This window comes from Taeniopygia guttata, chromosome 3 (assembly GCF_048771995.1).
Source record: "Taeniopygia guttata chromosome 3, bTaeGut7.mat, whole genome shotgun sequence".
Classification (NCBI taxonomy): Eukaryota; Metazoa; Chordata; class Aves; order Passeriformes; family Estrildidae; genus Taeniopygia; species Taeniopygia guttata.
In genome coordinates, this window is record NC_133027.1 from 46,651,868 (window position 1) to 46,678,223 (window position 26,356).

The 26,356-nt window shown below is 34.3% G+C and overlaps 1 protein-coding gene across 3 annotated transcripts in view; it reads right to left on the reverse strand.

The window, feature by feature from the left end:
• The window catches only part of AK9 (adenylate kinase 9), a 60,631-nt gene that overhangs the window by 15,636 nt on the left and 18,639 nt on the right, over positions 1-26,356 (reverse strand). For all 3 annotated transcript variants that reach the window (XR_012055012.1, XM_030267718.4, XM_072926770.1), the window contains exons 14-25: positions 25,809-25,950; positions 23,796-23,926; positions 22,922-23,078; positions 20,250-20,358; positions 19,778-19,842; positions 9,672-9,878; positions 8,568-8,707; positions 7,426-7,638; positions 6,591-6,845; positions 2,952-3,070; positions 1,375-1,594; positions 123-185 (exon numbers count right to left, since the gene is read on the reverse strand). Coding sequence is in view for 2 of the 3 variants with exons in the window: in XM_030267718.4 (XP_030123578.4) it covers positions 123-185; positions 1,375-1,594; positions 2,952-3,070; positions 6,591-6,845; positions 7,426-7,638; positions 8,568-8,707; positions 9,672-9,878; positions 19,778-19,842; positions 20,250-20,358; positions 22,922-23,078; positions 23,796-23,926; positions 25,809-25,950 (1,821 nt within the window). In the remaining variant the exon portion in view is untranslated. The remainder of the gene's footprint in view (positions 1-122; positions 186-1,374; positions 1,595-2,951; positions 3,071-6,590; positions 6,846-7,425; positions 7,639-8,567; positions 8,708-9,671; positions 9,879-19,777; positions 19,843-20,249; positions 20,359-22,921; positions 23,079-23,795; positions 23,927-25,808; positions 25,951-26,356) is intronic.

The window sequence follows — 26,356 nt, forward strand, 5'->3', positions numbered from 1 at the left end:
ATAATTTTACTTTTCTACATTGTCCTGAAGTCTATGACTAAAAGCTCTAGAAAATTCTAGAATGCATTCTGGTATGAATGCAAATGCTTCTATTTAAAAACTGTCTTATAAGGTTTTCTAACCTCCTGCTTATTTTTCTGTCGTTCTGCTAAAAGTTCTTCCCTTCTTCTGGCAATCTTCTCATTCTGTTAGTGAAAAAAAAAAAAAGATGTAAGAAGACTGATGATACTTCCTGATAAAAACTCCCCTCTGAAAATTGGTAATGTAACCTATAATTAACACTTTCTACCTTAAATTCTGTTCCAGTTGGTTCTAATGTTAATGAACACTACCTAGAGTTTGAAATGTTGCAGACCAGATAGAACTCTCTGCTAGGCAAACATGCAAGCATATTTTAGAAAAAATAATTTGGCAACTTCTGAGATTGATATTAGAAGAAAAAAAAGACTGTGATTCTTATCACACTGCAAATATAGTAATAGGTTGATTGGTAAACTAGAGAGTTTCTAAATTTATAGGTGGTTTCTATAGGTGGTTTTCACCCATTTGGCAAAGGGGTCACTGAGTAGGATAGTAAATGTGTTGTGTTCCCTTTGACAGGTTAGAGATATTAATGGTATTGTATGAGTCTTGTCCCAGATTCCATTGTCCTAACTTCCTGTGTGAAAGCTGCTCTGTAGTAATTATGCGCAGGCCTTTTCTGATATTACATGTGTAGTACTTTCTCACTTTTATAGAAGGTGAGAAACCTTGGAAATATTACATGTGCCAATTATAAATGTCTGCATAGAGGCTTCAGGTTACCTCAACCATTTGTAACCTCTTCAGCAGTAGGCACAGCTTCATTTGAATGGGACACAGAGCAGCTGCAACAGCACTGAGAATGTGGCTTAGAGTTACTGCATTCCTGTGCAGAGTATCAGAATTGGGAACACAGATACACTCCCTATGGGAGTCAGCCTATGGGACATGCTGATAATTCAACAGCACATGCTCAGGGAATCTGGGATGCAGCAGTACTACAGTGTACAAACTGTCTGATTTTTTTATTGCCATATTCACTCCCTCCATCCACTTGCCTTTTTTTCCTGGACTCTCCATGACTGCCATTTATGAGGCAGCACAGCTACTTTTTTTGGGCTGCAAGATGCCCAAACTCCTGCATGCATTAATTGCATAGAAGAGGAAAGGAGCCCTAAATTATTTTTGGTTCCTATGGTAAGCCTAGGAATGCTGTGAATGTGTAGAACTTTCTTCTCGCTCCAATACCTGTTACTCTGTGTGCTCTTCACAGCTTTGGGAGTTTCAGAATCTGTGTTCAGACCTCTCATAGAAACAAACAAACAAAAAAATTACATAGGGCTGAAAACTTACCCTTTTTTCTGCTTTTAGTTCCTTTAGCTTCATTTTATATTCCTTTTTTTTAAGCTGTTTGTCTTTCCATTTTTTCAGACGTGGAGGAAAAAGGCGGTTAAGAATGTCACCTTCTTCTACTTGAATATAAACTGCAACATCAGGACAGAGTCCTCGTTCTGACAGATAGCTGGCTTCATCTGAAGTACGAGGGAAGCCATCCAGTATAAAGCCTGTGGACCTAATTGGAAAGTAACATATTTATTATTACACAGTGTAGTTTAAAGTGCAATACAATGAACATGTAATTATTTTGAAAAAACACCCCACAAACCCTCCCATATTAAATGCATATATTAGGAGCATTCAAAAATACTTTATTATTATAAAATACTTTATTTATAAAATACTTTATTTATTATACTTTATTCAAAAAATACTTTCAGCTAGTAAATTTTGACAATGTAAAACTGATATTTTGCTGTGTATTTTGATTACTGTACTTACAAATTAATTTCTTCTGAGGTTTTAATGTGCAACAATTAATATTTTAAAAGAACTTAAAAACCCAAACCTAATTGGGTCCTCAGACTTGCTTGTGTCACTCTAAAAACAATACTTCTTAGGCATTGGTCTCAAACAATAGAAGGTTCTCTATATTATTTTTATGGGGAACCATAAAACCATTACTTTTACCATTCCTTTTATGGTAAAAACCTTCCAAGAAACCTTGTGCCTGAAAATTTATGTTTCATCTGTAGTAAAGGATGAGAAATTTGCCACTCAGCATGACTTAAATTTCTCTTCCTGCATATGTTAACAACAAGTCATATACCTTTATACCTATAAAGCTCTATGGCTTATTGGAGCTCTTACAATTTTGAATTAGACAAGTAGTTAGGTAAGGATGAATGTTTTGGTGATAAGAAGCTAATATTTATACCTATTACTTTAGACTTTAATAGGATACATTATAAAATTGCAGAAAACTAAAGAAGCTAGAAGAATTGGAAGTAAAGAACAAGTAGGAGGAAAGAACAAGTAGCCCTGAATGCTGTGGGGAGGAAGAGTACAACATAGTATAGCTTATTAGTGTAATATATTGTGATGTGATATAATACAATACAATAGGATTTAATACAATATAATATTACAACATTATGCATAATGCTGGGTGATTTTTTGACTTGGTGCATTCTTTTTTTCCTAGAACTGATCTCCCTTTTTTTACACGGTGTAGAGAACTATTATCCCCTGTCTGTAGTCAGGACAAAAATTATATAAAAATATAAAAGGTTTGTTTTCATATCTATCCTGTAAGACCATGAAAACTACCCAACTATTTAGGAGGTTTAATCTAATTCAGGTGTGCCAAGTACATTTGTCCAATCCTGTGTGCAGCATATGAAACATGATATTACTGTCAAAATATCAATTAAAATAATACAACAAAACCAAGACTGACAGGTAGGTCATTACTCATAAAAACTACAAGAGCATTGAAATAATCTCTGTGATAGTTATTTACAATTGTGGACACAATGGATGATATACTTCCTAAAATTAATTAAAGAAAGAGAGAATCTAATTTCAGTTACCGGAATGGCTCTTTCTTCCACCAGTCAGGAACAATCTTATCAAGGACTTCTGGAGGCAGTTCTGTATTGTCCATTAGATTTGCTTTGATTGCCTCTTCCTCATCAGTTAATTCCACTTCCTTTATGTAAAGAAAATTCACCAAAAATGAAAAAAAAAAAAACCAAACAAAAACCCAAACAAAATCAACCAACCGAAAAACAAAACCAGAAAGAAATATCTACTTGGCACGTTTATTGTTTTTGGTTAAGTAGGGTACTGTCTTCATTTGACTTAAACTAGCAGAAACAAACTCATTTGCCATATTGCATCATACTACATTACATATTTTAGGCAAATCCCTAAAATTAGGGCAAATGCTGCTGTATGATTTTTAATGAAACCTAAAATCAAGCACAACTGTTAAGTATTTAATTATACATATGCTCAATTCAGAGGAATAGAAACTGAAATGAGCACAGTTTTTCCTAATTGCCTACACACCGTTTTCCACTTGGCTATACATGTTCCCACACTGGAAGACTACTTGCACTATATCCGAATGTATTTTCACTTTTTGAAAGCAACTATTATATTTGGATGGATTCCAAAAAAATATGTTGAAGAAGGACATATAAGGTTATTTGATATAGGCAGAACAGATACCAGACAGATAGCATTGTTCTATACAACAGTAGTAGTACTAATGACTAGGCAAATGCAGAATATTCAAATGCCAGAGCAAAATACTAAATTATTGTGGAAATCTGTTAGGGTTTTTTCCCAGAATACGTAACTCTGTGAGATTGATATGGTTGAGGATGCATTTCTCATAGAATGGCTTCCTGACATAGACTGTAGTAAAAAATATTGAAAAGATTATATATGTTTGTGGTTCTGGATTAGTTTACACAATTCATATATCAATAATCAAAATGTGTCTGATATCAAAAGGCCATAGCTGAATAAGAATTCCTATGCCTGACATCTCCTCTGATAATGTAGCAAAAAGAACTTGAGAATATGCTGGAAGTCACAGCTCTAATGTAGTATGTATGAGTAATATTTTTGCTAGTGCCTGACACAGTATATATATTAAAAGATGTTTATATGATAGAAGATGCCTAAGTAGACAAAGTGGTAGCCAGATTTGCAGCACAGAGTCATCTTGAAAGAAATGTGTGAATGGGAGAAAACAGTAAAGCATATAAAAATGTATCACTGACATTACCACTGGTAAAGAGAGGTAGGAAAAGTGTTTGTATCTGAAAAAAGAGAAGAAGCATGAGATGTATATTCCAGAAAAGAGAGAACACCCCACAGAGCAGCGATTTGAAGAACAAAGTTTCCCCCCAGACCTTTCAATGATGTGGCACTAAAGCAACCAGGATGATATCTTTTTGCTGGACTTCCTAGACTGCATGGTATATTTTTGTTTGCCTATAGCGGTTTTGCTTTGAACATTATAGCTGACCTTAAGCTTTGACAGATAAACTTCTACTGTCTTGTGCCAAAGTGAATAAGAATGATACAATGGAATTTAATGAAATTTTGCAGGATTGGAGGGTCAGTGAAAAATAGGATAGTCAGACAGTCTAGTGGTATTCATATTCAGAGAAATGCCTGGGAACTTACAACCTTGGAAATTATCCTCTAGAGTTTGTGCAGGGCCCAATGCAATGAATGGATTTCTAAACTGAACTAAAATTGTATGAGCTGTGCTTAGATCACACCATCAGATTAAGCACTTTAAAAGGAGTATGAAAAAAAAATACTAAGTCAAAGATTGTTTCCCAGCAGATATGAAGATGACAAGAAAAAAATAATAACAGAAATGTGTTGGTGTAAGACATGTATTTATGCCAAAGAAATAAAATTGAGTGAGAACCAGCCATAACCATCAGTGCCAGGAACACTTGCCATATTTTTGGCTGGGATTACCAAATTGTAAACTGACTTTTAAAAAGAACCCCCTCTTTGATTTTGATGAAAACCTGGATTTTTGTTCTGCCATCCATGATTTTGATCTGTACCGTATCTGTGCTGAAGCATTTGCTTCCAATATTACCTGCTCTTGTATTATTTCATTAGAACACTACCTTCTAAGTTATCAGGGACCTGCTCCACTTCTCAAGAGAGTAGAGTGGCCTTTAATGTACTTTCGGCAGCTCTTTCAGCACCTGTAAGTGCACCCCATTGACCTGTATATGTCCAGTTTACATAAATTATCCCAAATTTGATCCTATTCTGTTTTTGAGTAGTACCATTTTTTTACCCAGGCTTTCCTGTTAGACACAGAGCCCTGTAGGCCACAGATGTCAGTGTCAGACACATATTTTCTAGACCTTTAATTGCTGTAAAACAGCAGAAATTGAATTAAATTTAGAGGCCTAATTATTTTCCACTTCCACTGGGTGCTCATCTTCCTAATACTGTGCCTGAGTGTTGTTTCTGTATGCCTCCTCCTCTGTAGCCTGCTGCCTCTCCTGCCTGCTTCCTTAAATCCTGTAGTAGGAAGTGTTTGAAGATCTTTGATGACTAGTAACTTGAGGGAACTTGGCAGGTATCAGGAGCACACACCAAAAAAGAGGCTCTTAAATGTGAGGCAGAAACACATTTTTTCCTGAATCTTCAAGTATTGGATAAATCCTTATTTCTGTTGTGTGAGAGATAGATTTTCAGGTTTTTACTACACATTTTTGAAATATGCTATGTACCTGTGGTGAAACTTCTCTACATAGTGAATGGCTTTTATCATATCCATTGCTATCTAAAGAATTCATTTGCATTAAAACTTTATGGATTTTTTTTTCTCTCCCAACAGATCACTGCCTAATAAAAGAAAATACTATCCCCAATAAAGAGTTATGTAAAAGTTTCTCCTTCAAAGAAATTGCATCCTATAAGAGATAGGGTTTAGAATGTGCATTTATAAGGATTTTAAGCCAGTAGTTAATCTGATTAAGCAAAAGTACTAATTTTCTGAAAATTATTATTCATTAATTATTCTACCAGTATCATGAACATACAGCTATTTGAAACAGTTTCTTAGTAAAGCTACAAGGCATATTTTATGCTACCCAAGAGTTGCTTTATTTTTGTGGTTTGAAACTGCTGCCAATAGTCAAAGAAACACTAAAATCCAGGTTAAAAAACCTACTGCATTAAAAAAATACTAGCTTACCCTGTTATTAATGATAAATATTTCTGATTTTTTATGAGGGATGATCAGATCAAAGGGTTGGTAGAGACATTCTGTTCTTTTGCTCCAAGAGAGTGCAAAGAGCACAGCTGAGAACATTTTTAAAGTCCTGTGCAGTTGGAACACATGCACTTGACTGAATCTGCATATTATAAACATTTAAAGGAAACCATGCCTTCCCATTATTATTCTGACCTTGACCATTTTTTCCCCCCTCAGCTGGTCTTCCATTAGGCATTTAGAATCTATCTCTAATATTTAGAAAAACACCTGTATATAACTCTTGAAAATGTTTTGAAGAATGCTCGTCATATTTATAAAACATTGTCATGTACTATTATTTCCAAATTTAATCAAGTATTTATTTAACATAATTTTACAATTTTTACAATTTTATAAGAAATTCCTATTTTGGCCAGAAAATGGTTATTTTGTGTATGGATGTATAAAATATTTTTACCTGTTTGGTCTTTTCTGTTTCAGTTTTAGTTATGGTCTGAGAGAAGTCTTCCAGTTCCTCTGGTATTTTATTGTCATCTTCATGATCTCCATCAGAAGAGGGCCCAACTTTCCTTTTAGTTTTGGGTAAAATCAATTCCTGTAGATATTCTTCAAATTGAATATGGAAAATTCCTAATCTGTCTGTTATCTCTCGACCACAAGTAGTTTTACCTGCTCCATGAACCCCAAGTAAACACACCCTTAAAGGAGGAGCCTACAGGAAAAAAACAGAATATTCTGTAACATTTTGGAGTGTACAGTGCACCCACCCCCTACTGTTTTTCACTTCAAAAATATCATGATTAAAAAATTCATCAAAAACCAGTCATATACTTTTGTATTTTAATGTTCCCAGATTTTCTATTGCTGTTATAACTAAACTACCTGCTCTCTGGAAACACGAAACAAATCTACTACTCTACTATCAGCATGTAAAAATGAAACTTCATTAGACAGATCTGGTAAATCTTCTGTTCTTTTGCCCTTTTTCAAGTTATAAAAAACTCACAAAACCCCCAATATTTGTCATTTGTTAAACGCATTTTAAGATTGTTGTAAGCCTTTATAATCTTCATCTCTTTTCTGCTGTATTCGCATCATTAATTCACTGTGTTAATACAAATTTACATTAAAAATCACTAGGGAAGCCATGTGTTTTATTTGATTCAAGGGCTTGCCTAATATATTGTCACTTAGGAAAAAAAATCAGCCATAATAAAAAAATCTAAATGGAAACATAAAGTAGTTCTTTTAATCTGCTATTATCTGCTTTAAATAATTTTTAAGATTCTCACTTGTAGTGGTTCATTGTGGGCTACATACTCCTCAGGGTTCTTCAAAAATTTATCTCTATACTCAGAAGTAGAAAAATAATAAATCTTTTCTTTATATTTAGCTGCATATTCCTGGAGTCCAGGGTAGAGGACAAAGTTCTCTTTCAGACTGACTGGACAAAAGTGGTTTGTGTCTCCCATATGCCTTTTCTTTTGCTGAATTGTTTCTTCATCCTGAAAATATGAAAATTTTAAAGAATTCAAGAGTTTTCTCAGATTAAGTAGATCAGATTAAATAACACCAAATATATTAACTGACAATTGAATTAGGGTGTTATTCTCAAAAAAGTTTGCATGGTTAAAAAAAAGTCTAGGAAAATACACACTTTTTTAGATTCTGAGTCAGAAAACAAACTGTCCAAGAGAATTATTCAGAAAAGAATTAAATTAAGAATATCATTAATATCATAGTTAGCCATTGAGGATCAAAATTAGGGTAGAAGTATCTATGATAAAATTTTTTCCTACTGTATTTTTGAAACTGATCTGTTTAAATGTAGACCTCTTCAGAATATACAGTGAGAGCTGGTGTTATGAAGTCAGATTACTTATCCAGTAAAGGTAATTTCTAAAAAATATATTCAATACTGCTCACTCAGTCCGTAGATATCCTGTACTGTTAAATTTGGGGATGGGAATCTTCCAATATAGGATGAAAATAGAAAGGCAAAGCTAGACCTCTAATTTCATTAAAGTGGGTGTGTGAAAATTATCAATAGCTGAAATGGAACAGGACTCTGCATCTTCTGATGTTTATATGATGGCTCATGGAATCATTGTTAGCTGACAGAAATCAAAGTTCACATTTGTTTCTTTCATAAACCCCTTCTTGCCATCTGGCAAAACTAGGTATAGTCATTCTCTCTATTAGCATAGGGGTATTTGAGCTTCTTGCTGTAGTAAAACTACTATCTGCCGCAACACAGAAATGTACTGAAAGTGTTCTTGAAGCACATGCTAATATTTATTTTTTAAGAAGGCTTCAACTGGATTAAAAAAAAAAATCAGGATCAAGGAAAATCTTTCTTCTCTGAGGTTATGTTCAAACTCAAAAAAAAGGAGTTATAATAAAAGCATAAACAGATAAAACCTGGCATGCTTACTTCTTCCTCTTCTCCCTCTTCCCCTTTCTCTTCCTCTTCTTCACCTTCCTCTTCCTCATTTGTCGCTTCAGCATCCAGATCTTGTGCTTCCTCCTCTAAGTCTTCATCAGATAATTCCCAACCATAATATTTAAAAGGTTCTGAAAAGGTTAAGGTTTTTTTTTCTGTTTTAATAGTTATCCTTTGGCTATACCAGAATATATTCTCTTTGTCCATGAAAGTAGGCGCATACATGGAAGAAAATATTTCCAACTGCATCTTGCCTTTCTTCTACTCACAGAACAAAATGTTCTCCCCAGATGTGGAAATTACTATATTGCCTCCTCCAAAAATGGAAATTCTACAGGTTGTTTTTGGTTGAAGTAAATTGTATTTTCAATGGGAACTTGTATTACAAAAGTATTATACAAACAAGTGCAGATAGTACCATTCTGTTTAAAAGAGGGTTTTTTTTTACTGTTACTTGTTAGGAAAAATCATCACTCAAATTTCAGTTTATTATAGAACCAGAACAATAGATGTTTTGGTTAATAAAACACTTGATTTGTAGTGATAATAGGAAAAATGTAGTATTATTTATCTCCAGTGCTCAAAATTCTGCAAGACCACACAAAGGAAGAAATGTAATTTGCCAAAGAAATACTAATTTTAAAATAATTAATGTAAAATTCAGTTCTGAACTACAATCTGTGCAGGTGGTTAGGTTAGATTATTACACACCCTGAAAGACTCATTAGTCCAATGAATATTACATTAATGAACCTTCACTATCTGTCCATGTCTCAAACCAGTATCCTGGCATGCACAGATAGAACAAGTAACTGCGGAAATGTGCTTTCAGAATGTTTAGGGAGCTATTATGCACTTATTTGCATAGCTATATTACATATATATTTCAAATATATATATTTTACCCACTCTTAGATGTCTGAAAGGCTGCTATTGTGCTTTTCAGCTCAGAGAACTCAGAGAACACAATATGACCCTCTTCATATTAGTAATATCAAACTGAGTATAATCTACTCCCTAATTTGCTCGTCAAATGAATTATCCAAAATCCTTCTTGACAGTTAAAATGCCATTCACATAAACAGTATTACTTACTTTCCATAACCAGAATAGTTTGATTAAGCAGACTTTCTGGTGTTTGCTCAGCAATCTCTAAAACAACCACCTGAACTTGAGATGACTTCCTGATTTTTGATTCCACCTTTTCCCAATCATTCATGAAAAGGTCAATCTTCATTTTAATTGTTTTCATTTCTTCTGTATCTGGAAAAACACCCTCTGCAAATCCAGGTTGCGTAATTTCTGAAAATCAAATAATATAAAATAGGCAATGCTCCTCTAAAATTTTTTACATTTAAAAACTATCATTAGGCTTTAGGACTATTTTTATATTGCTCAAATATGGTGGCATACCTTTTAATACTTCTTCCTCCCCATAATTATGAATTATTATATTAGGAGTTTACAAAGACACGTCATAAACTCCCAGTTTAATTATGCTGATACTCTATACACTGTGGCTTCTCTAGGAAAATAAATGAAGTAAAGTTGCTGAACTATATTTGTATATGGTTATTTAAATCAGCACTCAAAATAAATATGACTCTTTCTGCAAAGAAATACAATACAGAATATATTAATCTAAAAATTATGATTCAGTGATGAACAGCTTTTGACAGACTCTCCATATAGTCATGCTTCATGTCAGTATGGGGAAAATTTGAATGAACAAATAAATGGAAAGAAAGTTAAAAAATCTTATAATGACTTCCCTCTCTAAATACTGGAACTGGGAAACTCTCACAGGAAATTCTGGCTTTAATGAAGCCATGTCTGCATACAATCACTTGTTTAGTAATTGAAAGAGAGAATACTTTAATCTCTTAAGAAACATGCAGAAATTTGTAATGTCTGTTGTTTCAGATCAGTCCAAGCCTGTTTCTCAACACTGTCTCACAGACAGCTGACAGGAGCTAGAGACTGAAAGGATGCATTAATATAAATAAGAAAGTCACTGGTACTACACATTTTAAATATGACAAAACCATACCAAACGTGTTGTCATACTCTGTAAGCAAATAAACAAGGGGTTAGTTTCTTCCACCACAATTTCTTGCTGAAGAAGACAGATGGAATTCAGAACTTGATATTGACAGCTGATGTTGAATTTAAAACTTGATATTTACAACAGATATAGAATTAAAAACTTGATATTGACACATTAAAAAAGGTTCCAATTAGGAGCTAGATAGGACTGCAATTACTATCCATTCATACACTGTTAGACCCTGAAAGTCCTGAGACAAAGTCCTATCTCAGCTAGAAGATGATACCCAAGTGCCTATATGACTCCATAAAGACCTTGTCACTGGCAGCAGCAATGTGGTGTTGATGCTGCTGTTCCCAATCTCTGCACTCATTTAATTTTCAGCTCTGATTGTCTTTTTTTCTTATGTTCTGTTAATAAGTGATGTCAGCTAACAGACAGAAAAACAGTTGAGAGCAGTGAGTTAAATGATCTGATATTACTCTAGTTTGCTGGGACTTACAGCATATGCTGTGGTTTTTTTTTTTTTCTTGACAGAAACAAAGATACAAGAAAAAATTATATCAGTGAATGGAATGATTTTCTATTTTGCCAAAATTTTCCACTTCTCTTGTTGTTCCTCTCTTGTTTTTAGTTCGAAAGAGCACAAACAGATTTTGACACAAATACCAACATACTCAGTCTATTCCAATGAACTTCAACAGATTTTTTACATAAAAAAGGATGATTACTACTCTTCTTCCTTATGTAACTTCCTACATGAATAAAGCAGAGGTATCACTAAAAATGAAAGTCCTTTGTAATGCCTTATATGTAAAAAACTGACTACTTTCTCAATAATACAAAACCCCTCAAAACATTAAAATATCAATGCTTTATGGTCACTCTGGCATTAAGCAGGCCAATGCTCACTCTGTCAAATTGCAGCTCTGTAACATTCATTTTGAGTTTTTCCCTGAAAAATCCAAACAATTTTTTGGCTTATGAAGGGTTAGATTGCCCTGTTACAATTTTCTTCATTAAGAAAACTTATTTCCTCCCAGAAGCAAGTATCTCTCAATCTCCTCTTGTGGACTGTTGAAGAAATTTGAAAATGAAACACTGAATTTTCCAAAACAGAGCCAAAAGGCAAAAAGTGTATAATGCTGCAGGATTTCAGAGATTTGGCAGGAAACAGATTGAAATGTAATGGTCAGTGTCGGAATCTGAGGTATTGATGATTCCGAGATTGTAGAAAGTCTCTGTCTTTCTGCCCCGTTGCCAAAGAAGAAGCCATAATTCATCTGTGCTGTTTTCAAGGTTGTTTATTTTTGCTTATCTATAACATGTTCTGCTGCCCTGCCGCAGATCTGTCCTGCAGGGCAGCGTGCGGGGCTCTGCCCCCAGTGGGATGTTACAAACATTATATACCAGAAACTACGTGTGCTATATTTACAATAACGTGCCAATATCTATCATCTACGTTGAACAGCGTGTCCCCAGCCTAAACTAATAGAAAAATGCCAACACTACAGTGAAACATGGAGGGCATGAAGAAGGAGGAAAAGGACAAGACACACCCAATTTCCTCCATCTTGTCACCTTTGAACCACTAATCTATAAACTTAAAATTTTACTTTTGCACCCGTGCCACACTTAATTATTACTTATATCAAACACTCAGAGCTTGTAATTCATCCTGTAAGATTGAAAACACATTTCCATGGGCAGAGATCAGAGACAGTATCTCTTGGGGCTCTGTATAGTGGAGCTCCTGACCCCCTGCCAGGGTCCCAGGCCTTCCAGGGCAGCCAGAGGGAAGCTCTGGACTCCCACAGGTCAGAGTAAAGATGTTGGCTAATTTTTGTGTAATATTCTACCAACTAAAGTATCACCTCAAAGTGCCATTATCAGCTGGGATATGCAAGTGCCTTCAGAACAAGGACCATATCTAACACACCTTCTTTTGAAATTCCTTCATGGCCCACTAAGGTTGGTCCCTCACTTGTTTGCTACTTGTGCCTTCTACAACCCTTTAGTCCATACATGAAATCAGGCACTTTAGAGGTAGTATGGTAGTTTGAGTACTGCAATGTCTACATCTTTTTAAGGGTCCGTATCCCAATGTGTAGCTCTCTAGAAATATGCTAAATTTCTAAATACTTACATGCTTTTCATAATTTTATTCTTCTACTTTTGACGTCGAAACTTTTATTCTCTCAATATCACCATTTACCTGAACTATATCCATGATTAACTGAGGTTTGAAGCAAGCTGGTGTCTCTACAGCAATTCATGTGCTGGCTCAGGGACCTGAGGACATCCCCAGGCCTGGCTGTCCCTACCCAGCCCCCTGGGGTTCCCCCCACCTGCCCAGAGCTCAGGACCCCTCGTCAGCCCTCAGGGCTGTCAGCCCCTGCTCCAGCCATACCATTGCACAGCCAAGGTAAACTGCAGAACTATTAATAAATAAGCATTTCAACAAGTATTTTTGTGATCTTTTATAACAACCAATACATAATACATCTTCCCCCATTTTTTTTTAGTTTTGAACAACACATCTATTGGACTGACACCTTGGTGGCTAATCTTCCTCTTATTTGGTTATTAGTGTAAACATAAAGTGCAAAAGGGAATATCATTAAGGAGAGACATCTTGCAGATTTTAAATAGATTGATCTTGAATTAGAAATAATGTTTTCCCTTGAAAAGGCTTAAAAACATTTGCATCTTACTAAACTAGATATTCATTCTTTATCTGTCATTACATATGCCCTGAAATGACATTTTTGCCTCTTGCCATGATTCGAAATAAGAGCATAAATATACCTTTTTATGTACATTAAAAGATGTTGTGCAAATTGTACCACTAATTATGTTGCATTCTACAGTGATATATTTCAAAGGAGACAGAGATTTAGCTAGGTAAAACCTGCTTAAATTTGGGCAGCTCTAATGCAATATGTAATGATGACTCACTTAGGAACACAGATTTTAAGAAATGAAGGAAAGGATACATTAGTAAGTGGGTTACACTAACTGTTGCTTGCACATGTTATCCCTGGCACAGTCACACTGCAGAAATCATATGTGCTGCCTTGTGAACCACAGCTCCGCTCACAGTAGTAACACAAGGAAGATGAGGGCTGGCTGGATCTGGCTTTCAACAGATTATCTTACAGTCCAGCCCTTTAAAAACCTCTCAGTTCTCAGCAGGTCATGCCACTTTAGAAATATACAAGCAGAACAAGAAATTTAAATGAATATTTGGCATAATCTGAGACAGAATATTGAAAATGACAATGAATCCACTTGATAGAGTAGTTCATAGAGTAGTTTATCTCAAATGCACTTAGAATTCATGTGACCTCTTCTGACAAGCCATATTTAGCAAAGGATGGACCAGCATGTGTTCCAGCTTTGTTTTGCTACTTTAGACACATAATTCCAACAGAATACCTCTATCCAGAAGGTTTTGTTGCTTAAGGAAGCATATCCAGCAGCTAGTATTGCATAATTACAGAACCTTTAGATTACTCAGGTCTAAGTGAACTGCAGAAACTTTCCCCTGGAAAGAGGGGAGAGGTAACAAAAGAAAAAAAGGTTTACATTTCCAGTGAAAAGAAACAGACCGAAAATCAGACAACCCAAAACTCATTTGGTTTTGGTTCAGGTATTTGAACCTTATTATGACAAAATTGTTGCCTTCCTGACATTTACTTTGTCTCAGGGACCAAATACGGCAGTGTACCTTTGCCATTAGATACAAATTATAATAACTCTGCTTGGTGAGGTTACTTACAGTGATAAGATTTTTTTTTTAAATTAAAAACATAGTCAAGAAAAATGCATGAAAAGACAGCAGTGGTCTAAAAATAAATTATATAAAAATGCAAACAACTTTCTCTCCTAGGAGGTGGCCTTTTACCTAACAGTACTGTTCTTAATTTAATTTTATTATCATAGTGGTGATAGGTAACAATCTTCCCCAGCCTTAAATCTTCAGTTTTTGTAGGGAATGCCTACATACCAATCCCTCATATTCTTTTGCTCTGCATGTTCTGTGCTTTAACTGAGCATTGTTACCATAGATACAAACAATCCTTGAAGGTTTTCTGTCCCCACATTCCCTAGTGAATTGCTGGGCAAAGAAAGCCTTTTATATCTTAGTATCTGTGACTTTTACTTCCCTCGGTCCATATGCAACATCAAAAAAGATTAAAAAGTCCTTCTTTTCTCCTCATTGCAACACTGCCAAAGCTGACAGACACACCAGAAGCCAGCATGTCTTCTTCATTAGAGCTTAACTGGCAAAATAAACAGAAAGGCAAAATATATGATAAGAGTGACACTTTCATTTCTTGGAACTGATCTGTATTTCATTATTAATGTATTTTCAGTTGCCTTTTTGAAACAGACTGTAGTTTGTTTATACAGACTTTTCATTTCTTACTTATAAATATACACTGCCAAATAATCTCCAGCATATTACAGTGAAATACACTCTACAGACAAACTTATATTGTATGTACTGATTTTTTTTTTAATTGGAAAGACAACTTTAGTTTACAGATAAAGTTGATTCTTTCTAATGCATAAAAATATGTATATTAACAACTTTCTATTAAAATAAAATGGTTTATATTTGATTTATTTCTGGTTTGTTCTTTAAAATATTTTTAAAATTCTAGCAGATAAAAGCTAAAATGTATACTTTAAAAACTAAAGCCAACCATCCATTAAAGATGAGTTGCCTTCAAAGTGTTTTTTGAGAGAAAATTGTTACAAGATTTCATATATCTTTTCACTAGCTTATGGTTCTATTTAATTTACAAGACTGGTAATGGATAGGGTCAAGGAGGACAAATTGACAGATATTAAGTGAAGTAAATTAAGAGGATGTCCTTTGTCTTATTATGTTCAGAAAGTGACAAGAACTTCCAGAAAGACTGATAGCTTTAATCATAGGGTTTTTTTGCTTTTTTCTGCAAAACATTGCATAGTTGTTCTCCACCAATATTCCTTAGTCTTTATTTATCTGAATGAGAGACTAAAAGAATTTAAGACCTGAAGGTATTTGGAATTTAACTGAGGAAGCTGTTCTTAAGCTTTCTGTTTTTCAAATTTTGATATTTCTCTGCCCAAAATGCTGGGAGTACAGGTATTAGAATCAAGTTATCACATCTGATTTATGAAGGACAGCAGAAAGTGGCTTTGAAGATCATGCAGCTTTGCTCAAACTCTGAACAAACTGTGAAGGTAATATCACTAGAGCTTGCTTTTAAGTTTGCAGTACAAGTAGTTTGCAATCTCTCATCTCCAGTTTAATAAACTGTCCTTGTCCAAACTCTCTATCTGAAAAGCCTCCAGTTAAAAGTAGGGGAAAGCACAAATCAGGATGCAAGTCAGTCAAGAAAAGCAAAGGAAATATATTTAGAGGCTGTAGGACTGAGCAGATATCATCTGCCTGGTAAATGTTATAATTACAATTGATTCCAAAAAGTATTTATCTTCAAAGACTAAATAGGAAATGCACTAACATAAACAGGTTTAATTATTTTTTGCTGTTGTTGTTTCAAATATCTTACTGAATTTAACATGATGACAAAAATAAAAAAGCAAGAAAATAGAATAAAAGCCCAAGAAAAGGGTATTGATTCAACCCTCCACCATCTGTAATGAGAAAGAAGATCAATATTAAAGAGCTGGGATTCAATATTAAAGAGTATATAACTAATACTGATCTTAACAGCTGTGAAAGCACAAGCATGACATCTGGAATTATGAGCCCAGCTACCAATTTATTTTTGCCAAGAACTTCTGCCCAAATAGCATGAGCAGCAGAAGAGACATTAGTGAAGATGGGTTTGTACAAACACACCAGCCTGAAATACTGAGGCATAAGCATGTGTGCTCCAGTTGAGTTTGCTATAGAAAGGAAGCAATCTCTGGCAGAAATGTGGCAGGAAAAGAATATGCCAAGTATTACTTCAGCAAGATTGGAGTGAACCCACCGATCCACTTGAAGCTGAGAACTCCTCTACAACAGCTGAAATATAGTCTCATGAATTGATATAGCTAGTATAAATAGTCATACTCATGCAAAGCTTCTGCAAAAGCTTTTCAGAGTATAAAGTAAATAAAGTAAGAAATTCGTGAAAAAACCCCTCAGAATAATTGTGTTAAAGGACATGAAAAAAACATAGGAGGCTTTGATTTTCAGCGAGACAATACAAGCAAGAGTTACCACATGAATTGATTTCTGTATCTTTAGCAGACATTTCAGCATTGAACTTAGCTTCTTAACGCATTTAAATACATTTGTTAGATCTACATGAAGTCTCCTTCTCCAGTTACTTTTACTCCTATTAAGACACGTGTAAGTAGCTTTTTCATTACTGAAAGTACTTTTTGCTTTTAAACACTACAGTATTATAAACTTGAATATATTCAGTGCTGAAGCAATCCCAGATTCCACTGACATTACGAAAACAGTGATTATTAAAATGTGCATCTATTTATATAGAACGTAACGGAACAGAACGGAATGGAGTGGAATAGAATAGAATAGAATAGAATAGAATAGAATAGAATAGAATAGAATAGAATAGAATAGAATAGAATAGAATAGAATAGAACTGTTTCAGTTGGAAGGGACCTACAATGATAATTTACTGCTCATCAACTGAGCAATCCAGGGCTGACCAAAAGTTAAAGCATGTTATTAGTGGCATTTCCTAAATGTTTCTTAAATGGTCTGGGGCATCAGTCACATCTCTAGGAATCCTGTTCTGGTGTTTGGCCATATTCTTGGTAAAGAAACACTTCCTGATGCCCAGTCTATGCCTCTCCTGGTGCACCTTTGAGCCATTCCCATAGGATACCACATATGAGAGACCAAAAGAGTATGATTTGGGCTCTGGAGTATTTTTCTGAGCTATCTTTTTTTTATTGTAACTGCTATAAAATACTCTGGAGTATTTCTCTGAGCTATCTTTTTTTTATTATAACTGCTATATATTATAAAAACCCAACAAATTGTGAACATGTGAACTGTCAACATTTATCTATATTGTTGTAAAGATATATCACATGGGAGAAAAGCTGCAGTCAATGTACTTATGGCACTACATGTGAAATGAAACTAAGTCAGGCTAAGAGCAGCATGACTGAAGTGTTTTGGTGAGTCAGCGTTTGATTATTAAAATAAAATTTAGGCATAGGAAAACATGATTTTCTCTGAACATGGACTTAACATGCCTTAAGACCACGTGATTATTATTACTTCTATAATTAATAAATGTTGTTTTGATGTACTCAGAGCAAAATTAGTTAGATATTCAAAACTACCATGAACTTTGGTATTTGAGATGCAGATGATAAAGTATCTTTGTAGAAGTCTTTATATTTAATACTATAGGATTTTTTAACTTTAGAGAAGAGCTATGTGTTTTATTAGAAACTATACGTTATAATGTAGATTTTTAAAAAAGCTTACATGCAATTTAAAGACTCCTAGAAAGCTACAGTATTTTTTTTCACAGAGTAGGTGAAATGCTACCTCATTAAAAATTAAAAGAATGCTATCTTATTCAGTCTATCTTATACTACCTTTACAACTTAGGCCTTGTTATAGGCTATGAATGGGAAATCTTGAAACTGTATAGTAGAGAAAGAAAATACTCCGAAGTCCCCAACATTGTTCTTAATATAGAGACAGATATTTATGCATGGCAATTCATCGTGATAGGAGATCCATATCAGACAGAAACATTCTTCCAAGAAACTAGGCAGGGATTAAAGAAGGCTAAGAGGGAAGTAAAACCCTGCAGCTTTTTGGACTATTGAGGTTCAAACCGTTGAAAATAACTGGAACTAACTCCAAACCTCAATTCAACTGGCAGAATCTGAGGTTCAAAAATCCAGCCTATTTGTGACAGATGGTGTGCTGCCAAAATCTCACTCCTCACAGATTATTCATTTCTACCCAGGACAATTATAGTTTCTCAGCTGGAAACTAAGTATAACACAATTCTGATATAAAGTAGGATCTTTACAAGAAAGAAAAAAATATGTGGTTCTGTCAACATAGAAAGCAACAAATTAAGAACATCTTTACCCATAATATTTTATTTATGGTGTTACCAGAGAGGAAACCTCATGTAATACACAGAATTCCATTTGTTTTTATGGTGTTAAATTATGTTGTTAAAGACTCGTCTCCGTAAGCACAAAGGAGGGGAGAAACAATGACAGATGGGTGAACCCCTAAAACTTAATCACAACAAATATAACCTTGACACCTTGACTTGCCACCCCTCAGGGCCATTAGAAGATGATGATGAAGGCATTGTCTGGGTGTGAAACCTATTGATATGGGTCACCCTGAGAAGCTCTCCGGCTGAGGTGTTTTCCTGCCTACAGGGCATGAGATTCATTAGAGGATGCCTAGGGAAAAGCAGCTTGGGATTGTGGGAGATTTATAATATTAGGAAGCTTTTCTGAGAAGCCAAGGAGAAGTAAAGATCAAAGTGGATTGGAGAGAAACTAGCATGGATAATAGAGTAAGAAGAGGATGAAAGGGGAAATGGGAATATATGCTCAGACTTATTGCATGGTCCTAGGGACATGGAGTTGCCACTGCCCCACCTTTGCTCGGCTTCTGGATTCAGCAATTCATAATGTGTGTTTCAATCAGATTGAGCAATTACTAATGCATGTTAAGAGAGCCATTGCTGAACTGAGTCCATTCCCTTTTAATTACTTCAGGCTGAGCTTACTGGAGGAAGACCAGAAAATCAGACAATTTTGTGACTTTTTCATTAACTATTGACTAAGTTCCAGCAAGGTTTTGTAACTTAAAGAGCTACAGATTTTTTGATGAGTAGTTTCAAGACAGTTAATAAACCACTTAGAAAAGTTACCAAAGGAGATAGAATCCCATCCTTTGGATTCATTGAAAACTGCAACAGTGATGGCTGATTTAATGGAAATAATCTCTATTCTGTAACATCCATGAGGAATGACACAAAGAATTAAGTGCCTGTACCAGTGAAGAGAGTAACAAAACGTCATTTTTCTAGATACTGAAAATAAAAAAGGAAATCAAAATTGGAAAATCAAACCACTAAATGATTGAAACACCTAATTAGATCAGAAGTCAAATGATACACACCTTTCCCCTCAGCAGCAGCTGAAGACTGATCTTCCTCTGATGTCAGTGTTTCTTCCATTCCTCCTCTGCAAATAAAAGTTTATTTATCTTAAGACCTTTATAAATATTACTAAAGCAAATTGCAGATATATTAAATATAAAGATGTGGAAATATAATTTCAGTAGTAAAAAATAAAAATCATATGTACTGTATTATGAAAATGTTCTTGTCTCATTGCTTTAAAAGGTTGGACTAACGAAAGGCTAATGAAAAAGCATTTAGAAAAAGATTTTACTGCCACCATAGGTACTGATATAAATTTAATATTCCTCAAAGACAAGAGATATTGGATTATTTCCTACGTATGATAAGTAGTCTTAGTGTAGTACTTTAGTTAATTTGTGTGATAAATGCACTGATACCTTTAACACAAACTGAGGCTAGAATTTTCTTGTGTTAATTTTATACATTCAGATATTTGGAATATTTTACCTTGCATCATCTTCTTTCTTTTCTAATGCTTCATCTATTGGTCTTTTCAAAATCTTAGAGTTATTTTCATTCCTACTTGCTAGGTATGCTCTGCGTAGTATACAGTCTCCTGCAGCACGATTACATGTACAATTACAGTAATGACTTTAATCTGTATAAAACTAAAGTCATTGGGTTAGGAATATCAATTAACAAATTACCGACAACTTTCTTTTAAAGTCAACAAAAAGTATATATACCACAGAAATGTTATTATGCTGTTGATTTCTACAATTTTAGAGCTTTTTTTTTTCAATTTAAAGCACCTAAAGACTGAATCTGGGATATTGGAAGGTTATGAAGGCTATAAAGGGAGACAGAAGGGAAATTATTTATCTTATACTTTCATATATCATGTGTTATTCTGACATTTATTTTATTTGCAAGTGTAGAAAGAATGCTATGAAGAAAATAATGAAAAACATTAAAATAAAAATATAAATAATGTGCATACCTCTACTACTGCCGCTGTTTGACAGAAATTAAGAATATGCTGAAATCAGGAACTACTAGGAACTCTATTGATTTATTTACTTTGACAAATGGATTTATATATGGCTGTGTGCTGAAACCTGTTTTCATCAGTGGACTTATGAGAGTTTAGGTCGGGAAACAGCTTACAAAGTAATGACTCAAATGCTGTGAAAATGTAAGCTTCTCAACTACATGATTATTTAAATGACAGAAACGAGTGGGAATCAAGTAGAGTCAACACAATTGTGCAAATAAAAAGAATAAAGTGAAACAAAATAGCTAAATCCAAGGAAACGTATCCATAAGCAAAAAGCTACATTTTTTAGCCAAAATTTTATACTACCAAGAGTATAAAATAGGTTGTTCAGATTAGAGTAAGTAATTAAGAGCTAGGTTTTGAGAACTAGTGGAAATGGCAGAGAGGTGTATTTTGCAGAAAGCAAGCACATAATAGGAAGGCTCTAGAGAGGCCTTAATTTGAAAGCCTCTGCTATGAATTCCCAAATTCTTCCCTTCACAAAATTTAAAAAAAAAAAAAAAAAAAAAAAAAAAAAAAGGAGCAGTTACTGACCAGTTTTCAACACGGTTGTCATTCCAAAATATCTAGATTAAAACATTTCAGGGATGATGAGACAACCTTTTCTTCTATCCAACTAATTTACTAATTTGTTAAATTCTGAGAAGTGAAGACAAATTTAATATCATTCTGAAAGCATCTCTTCCACCTCAGTGGTCCCACTGCAGTACAGGCTAGAGTATTATTTATTAAGCTTATTATTTAGCACACAGTATTGACATTTCATTACCATATGCCGACAGGAAAGAGATGCTTTCTGTGGTTGTATGAAAGGACAATGCACTGTGTCCCAGAAACTAGGTTGATGAACATTTCAATAAGCTTGGAATAGCTGGGAAGCAAAGATGAGGCATGGAAATGCTATTTGCCCCTACGTTCTTTCCAAAAGTGTCTGAGATAAGGTCTTGAGTGACAGCTTCTGCAAATATGGTTTTCTGACAAACACTGGATCTAGAGCTTCCTCATAGAAATGTTCAGCCAGTATTCTGTCTGTGTATGAGCTCTGGCCACACTGAAACACTTTTACTTACAAAATTTCACAAAGCTGTGTGACTAAGTAGTTTAGGTACTATTCCTGAATTGTGAGGATGATTTGCTGATCAGTTGACACACTTCTGAAAAGTTGGGGGTTTTTAAATAAGAAATCTGTTCATAGTAAACTGCGTAACCTTGATTTTCTCAGGTTGATTTTTATATTCAGGGACAAGGGTTTGAAAAGACCTCTAGCCTGATTCCAATGCTGGGCACCTAACGAGCTTTCTTGAACTATATGTGAATAGACCCATCATGCCTTTCTTCAATGGAAGTTTCTGCCACTGCAAGATTTTTTGATAATGGACTGGGTTGAACAGGTAATGATCAAACATTGCTAAAGATCAATTAAACTTGTGGTGTGGAATGAATCAAGGAAATATGATCCATGAGGACATGATTTGACAGACAAAGTTTTAACAGTACATGAACGTGTTCAGTTATTGATGCCTGGTGCCAATCTTCTTTTTGGCTGGAAAGAATAAAGTAAAAATCCCTTACTCTGAATTAATGGGTACTAAGCCATTGTATCCATCTGGGTAGGCAGTTACTGGGGTTTATTGCTGGACCCAGAATGGAGAAAAGGATACACCTGCATACAAGTATCTTCCCCCTTGCTTTTTCTTCAAGCTGAGAAATTTCATACCTCTAACTTGATTTTGCAAATGGGAAAACCAAGGCAGAGAAATTTGACCAACAGCCACATCACAAGGTGGTGGCCAGCCAGACAAAGAATACAAAAATCTGATGCTACGAGAGTCTACTGTTTTTTCCTGCTGAGAAGAAAAATGAAAACTGATTTAAAATGGGAGGAATCTTCTTTACTGTTATAGCAAAGTATTCCTGGTTTAAATTCTGTGTAATTCCCTTACTCCAATTTATAAGAAATTGTGGTACTCTTCATTCACTGGATGAATCATTCTCCAGATCCCTGAAGCTTTATAAATGGGACACAACTACTAGTTTTGCTCATAAGTATGTTTTATATACAGCTATCAAAACAGAAAAAAATAAAGAAAATATAAAGTTGCATTAGGGTGCATTTACTAACCATCTTTTTGTGTATCCTTCAGACAGACAACAGTGTCAGGTAGAAGTCCTTTCTCTGATAAAGCTGACCAGTGGTCTTCTGACAGAGGGTAGTTATCCACTACCCACCCTCCTTTTTCTGAAGCACCAGGAAACCTGTCCTTGTTTGTCTTCATAAGCTGTTAGAAAATGTCACATTCAGGAATATAAAAAGACTTAAGTCAGCTGCACAAAAAAGAATGCACAATACAAAATTACTTCCTAAATGCTATGATTTTTCCTTATTGTCATTTCAAGTCAATAAAAAGTAAGACATTTATAACTTTATATGTCTGAATGAAATGAAAAACATTTTAAAATATAAGAGACTAATGTAATAATGATTTTTAAAGCTTGCCTATAAAGAATTTACACTCCAGTTTCCATAGTTACATCCATTGAACAAATTCAAAACATTTCAAGATTCTAGGATAAATTTTCATAAACAATTATTTTCAAACTCTTACATCTGGTGTTCAGTTCTTTAATAGTGACTATAAATATAAGAATAGAGCAGACAATGATCTGTCAGATAATTCTCCCAGCCGTTATCAATGTAGCTCAGGTAAGTTGAAAGACAGAAATAATTTCTGTATAAGTGTGTGAATATATATACATAAAGGCACACACATCTTTTTATTATATATAAAGGTCTATAAAATAGTCCTCATTAGATTTGTCTTTCACATGATCTTCCTCAGTGTCTCCTCAATCCTATGTAAGCTTTTGGGCTATGTGATATAAATGAAACTGATCTTCTAAATGGAAAAATTAAGAATATATATGGATAATGCATAACCTATTACAAGTTGCTCTTAGGAAAATAGTACTTTGCTAGATAGTACTTGTAGTCTCACCCCTGCAATAGCTCCCTCCAGAGCTTCAGCATATATTTGAGGTGACATTGTATCTTCAGAGAATGACACACTTTTCATGGCTTCTACCGTGGCTTGAACTTCTGGGTGGTCAGCAGTTATCTCCAGTATTTCTAACAACATAGATTTTTTTTTTAAATGCACTTCACATAGTAATTAGAAATTAGGACTTAAATAAAGCATTATATCATAACTTCAGCATAGCAGTCATTTTTAAGCAATACACAATTGCTCTGAGAAATAAACAAACACCCGGTTCTGAATGTAGATGAAGAGTGTGTCTCATAAACTAAGATCTTGGTTTTCTTTCTCAGTATAAAAACCACAACCTTTTAAACTGTACAATATTTTCCACCTCTAAGCTAAATATTGTTTCAGTATGAACAGAATAACATTTTTGTACTAGAACAATCAGGCACTTACAGTATGCTAGAATTTCCTTTGATTTGCTTTTTCTTTGGCTCCTAAATCAAAAGGTTTACCAGCCTAATTTTTCAATCAATACAAATTTTAGATCAAGGCAGTGTATTTTAAACAATAAAGTAGCCTGCATTCCCTATGAGGTGCAAAGCATTAACATTTGATCCACATTTTCTTATTAATTGCTTGCATAACAACTATAATTATTTAACAGCTTTTTAAGGAACACTCACAGTTAACTTAAAATTAATTTGATAAAATCTGGTGAAGAACTGTTTTAGCCAGCTGCAGCACCTACCTTGAGTATAATTTGGAAAAAAATGCCATATTTACTTTCTGTATTTATGTCAAGATTTTTCAATTATTGCATTGATACTTTTTACATGCACAAAGGTACACATTTATCAGATTACTTTTGCCAAGTTACTAGGTACCTAGAAAAGGGGCGGCATCTTAATAATTTCCATTCTGCAAAAAATCTCAATGCAGCCCAAACCCAAACATCTTCCTATGTATTAAAAAATTCTGAAACAATCTTATGCTACAAAAAGATACATAAGGGAAAATACATCCTCTGTTTGTACATCAGTTTTGCAATAAAATTTTAAATTAGGATTAATTTCTCATTAATTCTAATAGGATTAACATCCCTGTCCTCAAAAGTATTTGCATAGTCAGGAATCTGGAATGTACCACTGTTTAACTGTTTCAATTTTGGTGTCATAGCTCATCATTACTCTTACTGCAATGCCAATGATTTTTTATCACTGTCAGCACCAGTTTTGCAGCACTAGAGGAATACCCTGACTTCTTGTTAGATCTATCTGCCCATGACAAAGTCAAACACAATTCCCTGCTGAGTTAAATAAGGCCAAATGGCCCCACTGTCCATTGGAACCATAACTAGTGCTTACTATAAAAAGGCAATTCTAATTCAACAGAGTATTTTTGCTTCAGAAGAAATCAATTTGAAAAGCCTCCATTGAACTTTCTTGGAAAAAAATACAAACTTTGTTTAAAAGATACTAAAATAACATATTATTTTCACCTTTGCAATATATTGAATTTGTCAAGCTGCAGAAAACTAGGCGGCTTAAGAAGTCTAAATGTGACTAGAGCTGGAGCGACTTATAAATGTACCATCTGCGGCAGCATACTTGTAAGGTTGCTTCAAAGTGAAAAATCTGTATATTGTGGATTCACATCAGTCCAGCTGACAAGCTGCTTTTTTGATGAGAGTTTCATTTTTGCAGAGATTTAATGTGTCAGAAAGTCATTAAAATGAAGGTTTTAAACCAGAGTCAGTCAGAACAAATTTCTTCTTTCAGCTCAGAGTTCAGAAAACTCTTTTTGACATGGCCCTCAAATTCAAAGGATTTATATATATATATATGTAAAAAATAGTGAATTTTACTATGATATTCCCTTCACTGCATATTCTTTTAGTTCATATTTAATGCACAGCAATCATAAGAACTTCCGCAACTTTTTCAAGTCAAAGTGACAGCAACTGCTTCAGTTAAATAACATAAAGCAAGTAAGACAGCTTCAAAGACCACAGAACAGCTTATTCACCTGATTCTTCTGATTGTTCTTCTGATCCCAATCTATTTTTCACTGCTGCTATAGCCTTTTCTACTGCATCCTTTTGCAATTCCTCAGTGTTTTTTTCTCTTGATTCTTTATATTGTTGAATGAGTTTGTCCATATCAAGAACCTAGTAGAATGATTTGAAAAAATACAAATATCACAGAAGCCAAATATATCATCTGATCCAACTTCTATAAAATAAAACAATTTTGGAAAAGCTCTGCAGATTTCAGAAAAATTTACATGTAATTCAAGTGCAGGGTTGGGTTTTTTTTGAAAAAGAAATTATTTTAAATTTATATTTAATTATCTTAGATACAGAAGTTACTCATAGTATTTTAATACTAAGACAACTGCAACATAAGACAGTATATAAAAGTATTCTTGATCTGTAGCTACTTTTATTAAAAAAATGAATTTCACTAAAATCCTGTTTCCTCTGTAATCCCTATATTTGTAACGTGAATGTTAGTAACATGACAAGAATGTGCTGATTGCCAAGCCCCAGCTGATACTCTGCTACCTAAGACATT